We start from the raw sequence: 9,156 nt of genomic DNA, 5'->3' as shown, positions 1-9,156 counted from the left end.
ATGCGGGCACCTATCCACAATGCCGAGCAATACCGCAACCGGAAGGGCTACCATTCCCTAAATGTGCAGCTGGTGTGTGACCACAGGCAGCGCATCCTAGCTGTCAATGCCCGCTTCCCAGGAAGCAGCCACGATGCCTTTATCCTGCGCCAGACTACTGTGGCTGACATGTTCCAGGCACAGCCTCCACCAAGGGGATGGCTTATCGGGGACAAGGGCTACCCTTTGTGCAGATGGCTCATGACCCCGCTCCGTGCGCCCAGGACCCCAGCGGAGCTGGCATACAACGAAAGCCATCAAGCCACAAGGAACCTAATAGAGCAAACGATAGGCGTCCTCAAGCAACGGTTCCGTTGCCTGGGTCGTTCGGGCGGGTCTCTTCAGTATTCGCCGGATAGAGTCTCCCAGTTCGTCGTGGTGTGCTGCATGCTCCACAACCTGGCTATCCGCAGGACTCAGGCACTGCCACCTGACATTGCCCCACCACCTCAGGAGGACGAGCAGGAGGACCCTGAGGAGGAGGAGCACCAGGCCAGGAGGGAGCGACAAGGTCCAAGGGCCGTCCGCCGGGGGCTTATTGCTCGACACTTCTAGGCCCCCTGTCAGGGAATGGCCTGGCCCACTGAACGCAGCCGCTTCGCAAGCCCTCAGCCGGTTAACCCAACAACCACTTGAAACATGACACCTGCACATGGTGAATAAATAAACATCTTTATTTCAAAAACTCAGGGCCCTTCCCACATGGAAGAGCAAAACAGAGAAGACCCCCAAAAAACAGTAACAAACTTCTGTCACTCCCAAAACCTGGGGAGGACTAACATAACATCACCATCCAAATGGCCTTCGTCACTGGCCTAACAAAAACAAGCCCCCCCCACAACACAAAGACCCCCATAAAACCAAACCACATAATGCCCCCCAGAACAGAAGCCCCCGCATCACCCAAACCCTCGCTCAACACACTCTATTCGGTGTGGCGAGAGGGCGAGTCTGTCGACAGCCGTCTTTTGCCCCGGCCCGTCCTGCTGCTGCGCCTCAAGCTGGGCCGTGAGGCTGTGGCGAGGCTGGGGGAAGGATCCTCAGGGCGACAAGGCGTCTCGCCAGATGCCCTTGGGGGTCGGCCTACACGAGGGCGGGCCCGGGAGGGGCCGGCTGGTGGCTGCTGCAGCTGTGGGTGGCCCTCTTCACTGGCTGCAGTAGCTCCTTGCACCCTGGCTGGGGGAGTCGCAGGCTCGCCTGCACCAATGGGGACAAGGTGGGTGATGCCAGGCGCGCGCTGGGCGCCAGACACACGTGCACTCGGCCGGCCTGGCCGGGGAGCAAGCGCGCCAAACTGTTGGTCGCCAGACCAGTGTGCGGCAGCAGGGCGGCGGCTGGCCTGGCGACGCCTCCGCGCCAGTGCGAGGGTGGCAGAAGTCAGTGCCCCAACTGCGCCGGCATGTCCCCGCATCTGCAGTGCCATTGTCTGCACAGCACCTCTCAGCTGGCGACTGGCGTGCTGCGCTGCCTCGAGTTGTTCGACCCCCCTCTCATGCGCTGCCACAAGGAGCTCCACCCCCCTGGCGTGCGCTGCTGCGAATAGCTCTAGGCCCCTGGCCTGGGATTGGCCGAAAGCCACCACACTTTGAGCGAGGCTTTCGATGGCGTGAGGCATCTGTGCCACCACCTCCATGATTTCGACGTGCCGGCGCTCCGACGCCGCCGACATCTCGTCCAGGAGGCGCACCTCCTGGGCGACGTCCGAGTCCGGACTGGAGGGCGCCTCCACCCTCTGGCCAGAAGGCTGGCGTGCCGCCGGAGCGTTGCCGCGTGCGGCCACGCCACTGGGACCAGGTTCTGCCCTCCCCTCCACCGCCTCCCCCCTCTGGGCAGAAGGCTGGTGTGCCGCCGGAGCCTTGCCGCGTGCGTCCATGCCACTGGGACCAGGTTCGGGGCTCCCCTCCCCCGCCTCCCCCTGGCTCTCCGGCACGCCAGACGTCTCCCCTTCATTGCCATCTCCTGGAGCGGAGGAGGGTTCCCCCGAGGTGGCGCCTTCCTGCTGCTCCTCGACGTCCTCCTCCTCCGAGGGCCTGGCTGTGTGGGCTTCAGGGAGCACCTCCTCCTCACCAGCTGAAAGCAGGAAGACACAAGTGTAGCTTTAGAGTGAGGACAGGCCGACAGCGAGGGAGGCCGCACTGGTGCATTATGCGCATTTTTCGGCCAGTGGGGAAGGATGTAGATCTGATGCGCGAGGGCAAGGAGAGAGGTGCACCCGGTCCTGTCCTTACCAGTGGGTTCCAGTATAGGGTCGGTGTCGCCGAGCGCCACAGGCCCAATCACCGGGTGACGCAGCAGTCGGGCCACCCTCTCTTCCAGAGCCGTTAGCTCCTGGTAATCGCGAGGGCCTCCACCAGTGACACGCAGGCTCCTGGCGTTCCTCGCCAGCTTGGCCTGCAAGAGAAAGGAGGGCATCTAAGTACAGTGTGGTGCCCCGTTGCTGTGTGTGAGGCCTCCCATGGTGGAATAGCTTGCACAGTGTGGTGCCCTGTAGCTGTGTGTGAGGCCTCCCATGGTGGAATAGCTTGCACAGTGTGGTAAGTGCAGAAAGAGCTATTGATTAACATGCAAGTGCCATTGCAGCGGCAGCAGGGCTGGGCATTAGACCTTGGATGTCCCTTTGGCCCTAATGGGAGGTGCACATGCAAGGATGAGGGGGACATTGGAAAGGGTACTCACCTTGACCAGCCGACATAGGTCATTGTATTTCTTGCGGCACTGGTCCGCACTCCTGGGAACATCGGAGTTGGAGGAGACCCTCCGGGCAATTTTGGTCCACGCCTCCCTGAACTGGCTCCTGGGAGCCTTCCTGCCACTAGCCGGGCACACGACCCGTCTTCTTTTGCGCACCCCATGAAGGAGCACACCCAGCGCATGCTCAGAGAACCGCTGGGCTCTTTCACGGGCCCTCTCCATGACCTCCAGGCGTTGATATGGCACACAACCAGTCCTGAGGCCTAGTTGCAGGGCTACAGCATGCAGGGCGTGGCTGCAGTCAAAGTTGACCCTACCCCCTTTAAGAGCTGGCCGGCGTCAGGGTGTCTGCTGACACTCACCACATGATCGCACCTGCGCTGCGCCCGGAATCGGCGTTATCAGGCTGCATCGCCGGATTAGCGCCTGAACACAGGGTTCCAACGCCTTTTGCAGCGCTCGGCCAAAAAGTTGGCCAAATCTACTGAATTTCGGCGAGCTCGCCTGCACTTTCCGGTGGCCGCTAAATTTGACGAGCGCCCGACTTTAGCGCCGCAATAGCGTCCGAACTGAATTTCTAGGCCAACTCAAGGCCAACATACTATTTGCTTTCCTAATTGCTAGCTGTACCTGCATATTAACTTTCAGTGATTCATGTACAAGGACACCCAGGTCCCTCTGAACAACAACGTACTGGGGAAAATGCTAGAGTCCATTATAAAAGATGTAATAGCAGAGCACTTGGAAAACAGTGACAGGATCGGACAAAGTCAACATGGATTTACAAAAGGTAAATCATGCTTGACTAATCTACTGGAATTTTTTGAGGATGTAACTGGTAGAATAGATAAGGGAGAACCAGTGGATGTGGTGCATTTGGACTTTTAGAAGGCTTTTGATAAGGTCCCGCATAAGAGATTGGCGTGCAAAGTTAAAGCACGTGGGATTGGGGGTAAGTTACTGACTTGGATAGAGAACTGGTTGGCAGACAGGAAGCAAAGAGTTGGAATAAACGGGTCTTTTTCTGAGTGGCAGGCAGTGACTAGTGGGGTACCGCAGGGATCGGTGCTAGGACCCCAGCTATTCACAATATATATTAATGATCTAGACGAGGGAACTAGATGTAATATTTCCAAGTTTGCAGAAGACACAAAGCTGGGTGGGTGTGTGTGCTGTGAGGAGGATGCAGAGAAACTCCAGTATGATTTGGACAGGTTGGGTGATTGGGCAGATGCACGGCAGATGCAGTATAATGTGGATAAATGCGAGGTTATCCACTTTGGTGGCAAAAACAGGAAGACAGATTATTATCTGAATGGCAATAGATTGGGAAAAGGGCAAGTGCAATGAGACCTGGGTGTCCTTGTGCACCAGTCGCTGAAGGTAAGCATGCAGGTGCAGCAGGCGGTTAAGAAGGCAAATGGTATGTTGGCCTTCATAGCGAGAGGATTCGAGTACAGGAGCAAGGATGTCTTACTTCAGTTGTACAGGGCCTTGGTGAGACCACACCTTGAGTATTGTGTGCAGTTTTGGTCACCTTATCTGAGGAAGGATGTTCTTGCCATGGAGGGAGTGCAGCGAAGATTCACCAGACTGATACCTGGGATGGTAGGAATGACATATGAAGAGAGATTGGGTCGATTAGGCTTATATTCGCTAGAGTTTAGAAGAATGAGAGGGGATCTCATTGAAACTTATAAAAATTCTAACAGGACTAGACAGACTAGATGCAGGAAGGATATTCCCGATGGCGGGGGAGTCCAGAACCAGGAGTCACAGTCTAAGGATAAGGGGTAAGCCATTTAGGACTGAGATGAGGAGGAATTTCTTCACCCAGAGAGTGGTGAACCTGTGGAATTCTCTACCACAGAAGGCAGTTGAGGCCAATTCATTAATTATATTCAAGAAGGAGTTAGATATATTTCTTAAGGCTAAAGGGATCAAGGGATACGGGGAGAAAGCAGGGACAGGGTACTGAATTTGTATGATCAGCCATGATCTCATTAAATGTCAGAACAAGCTCGAGGGGCCGAATGGCCTACTCTTGCTCCTATCTTCTATGTTTCTATGTTTCTATGTTACCCAATCTCTCACCATTTAAGAAATACTCTGCTCTTCTATTTTCCTACCAAAGTGGATAACGTCACATTTCTCCATGTTATATTCCATTTGCCATGTTCTTGCCCACTCACTTAGCCTGTCTATATCCCCTTGAACCCTCTTTGCATCCTCCTCACAACTTACATTCCCACCTAGCTTTGTATCATCAGCAAAATTGGATATACAGGTAGACTATCCTTTATCCGAAAACCTCGGGACCAGCCGAGTTTCGGATAAAGGAGAATTTCGGATTTCGGAAGGTGGGTCGGCGGGGGTCCGCGGGGGGGTCGGCGGGGGGGTCGGCGGGGGGTCGTGCGCACGACTTACGCTGACGCTCAGCGTAAGTCAGTCGGGGTCGGCGGGGGTCGGGGCCGGCGGGGTACGCGGGGGGGTCGGCGGGGGGTCGTACGCACGACTTACGCTGACGCTCAGCATAAGTCAGTCCGGGTCGGCGGGGGTCGGGGCCGGCGGGGTCCGCGGGGGGGTCGGCGGTTGTCGGGGCTGGCGGGGTCGGCGGTTGTCGGGGCCGGCGGGGTCCGCGGGGGGGGTCGGCGGTTGTCGGGGCTGGCGGGGTCGGCGGTTGTCGGGGCCGGCGGGGTCCGCGTTGGGGGTCGGCGGGGGGTCGTGCGCACGACTTACCCTTTATCCGAACTTCCGAAACCGGAACCCTCTAAAAACCGAAGGTTTTTTCGTTCAGCGTAAGTCGTACGCACGACTTACGCTGAACGAAAAAACCTTCAGTTTTTAGAGGGTTTCGGTTTTCGGAAGTCCGGATAAAGGGTAGTCTACCTGTATTACATTTGGTCCCCTCATCCAAATTATTGATGTAGATTGTGAATAGCTGAGGCCCAAGCACTGATCCTTGCGTTACCCCACTAGTTACAGCCTGCCAACCCGAAAATGACCTGTTTATTTCTACTCTCTGTTTTCTGTCTGTTAAGCAATCTTCAATCCATGCTAGTATATTACCCCCAATCACATGAGCCCTAATTTTATTTAATAACCTCTGTGTGGCACCTTATTGAATGCCTTCTGAAAGTCCAAATACACCACATCCACTGGTTCCCCCTTATTTATTCTGCTAGTTACAACCTCAAAAAACTCTAACAGATTCGTCAAACATGATTTCCCTTTCATAAATCCGTGTTGACTCTGCCCAATCCTATTATTATTTTCTAAGGGCCCTGTTACCACGTCCTTACTAATAGATTCTAGCATTTTTCCTACTACTGATGTCAGGCTAACTGGTCTGTAGTTCCCCGTTTTCTCTCTCCCTCCTTTCTTAAATAGTATGGTTACATTTGCTACCTTCCAATCTGCGGGAACCATTCTAGAATCTATGGAATTTTGGAAGAGGACAACCAGTGCATCCACTATCACTAATAGCCACCTCTTTCAAAACCCTAGGATGTAGGCCATCAGGTCCAGGGGATTTATTGGCTTTCAGTCCCTTTAATTTCTCCAGTACTTTTTTTTACTAATACTAATTCCTTTCAGTTCCTCATTCTCGCTAGACCCTTGGTTCTCCACTATTTCCAGGAGGCTTTTTGCGTCTTCTTCCGTGATGACAAACACAAAGGGGGCAATTTTGCTGGCGCTCAGGGGTCGGGTTTGGAGGCGGGACAGCTGGCAAAATCAAAAAGATTGGCAGCGAGTCCCGAACCTGCTTCCAACCTGCCTCCAATCAATCTTCCCGGGAGTCAGGTCCCCGATTTGCACAGGGACCTGACTCCCAGCAGCAGGAAGAGGATTATAGCCACTTGACTGCTTGTTAATAGGTAGTTAAGAGGCAGTTAAAAGGCTTTTTCCAATTTTGCCAGGTTGACTGCGGGCTTCTCGACGTCCAGACACCACGCCAGGTAAGTGTAGCATGTTGTGAGTCTACTGTAATGTTTCTTTATTGATGGCAGCTGCAGAAGTGGTGTGAAGGATCCAATGGTGCACTGGTGAGTTTCAGAGGTAAGGAAATGCTGGGAAAATAATTTTTAATTATTTAGACTTTTCTGTCAGTAATAAGGTTTGAAGTGTTTGTATAGGCCTAGCTCATTGGGAGTACCTCTCTTACCAGTGAAAGATCGCTTCTGTAACCTCACCTGCAGCTGCCATCTGTTTCATCCTAAGGAGAGAGTCTCTGGAAAGCCTGGGTTCAAGGGCTCACCTTTGTACAGTGATTGGCAGTGTTTGTGGCACCTCAATGCTGTCAAACACTGAAAAATCATCTGTCAAACAAAAATGAGCATGCCCCCTTTAAGAAAACCGGCAGATGATGCGTCATCAACTGATGTCATCTGACACCGGCTTTCTCTTAATTGGCCGCCAAGCCCGCAGAGCTGACCCACTCCCAACTCGCCTCTTCAGGTAAGATTGTGGCCAAAGGATTTGTTTAATTTCTCTGCCATTTCCTTATTCCCCATTATAATTTCTCCTGTCTCAGCCTGTAAGGAACCCACATTTACTTTTGCTAATCTTTTCCTTTTTACATACCTATAGAAGCTTTTACAGTCTGTTTTTATGTCTCTCGCTAGTTTACTCTGATATTCTATTTTGCCTTTTGGTCCTCCTTTATTGAATTCTAAAATCCTCCCACTCCTCAGGCTTACTGCACATTTTGGCAACATTATAAGCCTCTTCCTTTGATCTAATATTATCTTTAACTTCTCTTGTTAGCCACGGTTGGACCACTTTTCCTGTGGGGTTTTTGTGCCATAAAGGAATGCATATTTGTTGTAAATTATGTATTAATTCTTTAAATGCTAGCCATTGCTTCTCTACCGTCATACCTTTTAATGTAGTTTCCCAATCTACCTTAGCCAACTCGCCCCTCATACCTACGTAGTTTGCTTTGTTTAGATTTAAGACCCTAGATTCAGATTTAACTAAATCACTTTCAAACTTAATATAAAGTTCTATCATATTATGGTCACTCTTCCCTAAGGGCCCCTTTACTACAAGGAATGGTCTCCTTCCGTGCCGTAAATTTCTATGATTCTATGATTTCTGCGCTCCTCCAATTCTGGCCTCTTGTGCATCCCTGATTTTAATTTCTCCATCATTAGTGGCCGTGCCTTCAGCTGCCTGAGCCCTAGGCGCTGGAGTTCCCTCCCTAAGCCTCTCCACCTCTCTACCTCTTTCTCCTCCTTTAAGATGCTCCTTAAAACCTATCTCTTTGACCAAGCTTTTGGTCACCTGTTCTAATATCTTGTTATGTGGCTCAGTGTCAAGTTTTGCTTGATAATGCTCCTGTGAAGCGCCTTAGGATGTTTTACTACGTTAAAGGCACTATATAAAAGCAAATTGTTGTTGTGCACAGCAAGCTTCCATAAACAGCAATGTGATAATTACCGGATAATCTGTTTTAGTGATGTTGGTTGAGGGATAAATGTTGGCCACCGGGGATAACTCCCCTACTCTTCTTTGGAATAGTGTCATGGGATCTTTTACGTCCAACTAACAGGCCTCGGTTTATTGAGTTATCTGAAAGACGACACCTCCGACAATGCAGCACGCCCTCAGTACTGCACTAGAGTGTCAGCCTGGATTTTAATTCAGATTTCCAATATTTGCAACTTCTTTCTTTTATCATGTATAATTGGATGACAGTTTTGAGTTAATCTTATTTTTATGAGAGGTATTTGGGTAAATTCCCTCACCCTCTTTATGTATAGTTTCAATGTTGACTTTTTATGTCCTCCCAGGTTGTCCTCCCAATTCTCTCCATTGCTGATTCCCATGAGATTCCAAGGAGTGCCCAGGTGTGATGTTTCCTCCTCCTGTACCAAAACGTCACAGTTTCCCCTTGGCACCTCCCTTCTTGATATGGTTAAGACCAACTGGACGTGGAACTTAAACCTTCAACTATTCCTGCTCTATGGTATTAAGTGTTAATGCTCAGTGCTGCTGTACCATCCCCAGAGGGCTGTTATACTGCTTGTTTTGTGTAAGTACAGCCTGGTTTTTAGGCACACTAGACTGAGAAGTGCATTTTGGCTGCAGTTTAAGTTTAATGAACTGAGAGCAATGTGGGTTTTTCAATAGTAGTGCAGGACTTTGGTGATTTGTTTTCATATTTTCTAATCCGATGTAGGATCATTACCCAAAATATTAACATGTCTTTTCCCCTTACAGATGTTGGCGGACTTGTTCTGAATTTCTAGAATTTTGTTTTTATTTCAGATTTCTAGAACTTGCAGCTTTTATTTGTACTGTTTGACTCGCTGCCACTTTTGCAGGAATGTGAGTTATAGAGAAGTTCCATTCCTTTTATTGTCGGGATTTTGTTTGGCTATTTCATCCTGTTCACCATGATTGTTGTTCCTTTCCCTTCTT

At 51.1% G+C, this 9,156-nt stretch overlaps 1 protein-coding gene across 1 annotated transcript; it reads right to left on the bottom strand.

Moving 5' to 3' along the window:
* Window positions 1–939: 939 nt before the first annotated feature.
* Window positions 940–2,457, bottom strand: LOC147123604 (uncharacterized). Its single transcript, XM_086004741.1, has 2 exons — window positions 2,268–2,457; window positions 940–2,109 (listed from the first exon to the last, which is right to left on the bottom strand). Exons 1-2 carry the CDS (start codon window positions 2,449–2,451, stop codon window positions 965–967), a joined length of 1,329 nt encoding a protein of 442 aa, XP_085860867.1. The 5' UTR covers window positions 2,452–2,457; the 3' UTR covers window positions 940–964.
* Window positions 2,458–9,156: the final 6,699 nt, after the last annotated feature.

The sequence above is a fragment of the Somniosus microcephalus genome, chromosome 2 (genome assembly GCF_052327205.1).
Source record: "Somniosus microcephalus isolate GS21.2 chromosome 2, FLI_Smic_1.0, whole genome shotgun sequence".
Classification (NCBI taxonomy): Eukaryota; Metazoa; Chordata; class Chondrichthyes; order Squaliformes; family Somniosidae; genus Somniosus; species Somniosus microcephalus.
This window is presented reverse-complemented; position numbering and strand designations above follow the sequence as displayed.

Excerpts from the sequence above, each read along its gene's own strand:
- LOC147123604 (XM_086004741.1), bottom strand. The coding sequence starts at position 2,451 with ATGCCCTCCTTTCTCTTGCAGGCCAAGCTGGCGAGGAACGCCAGGAGC. Across the intron at positions 2,110-2,267 it reads CCCTATACTGGAACCCACTG|CTGGTGAGGAGGAGGTGCTC; the intron begins GTAAGGACAGGA and ends TCCTGCTTTCAG.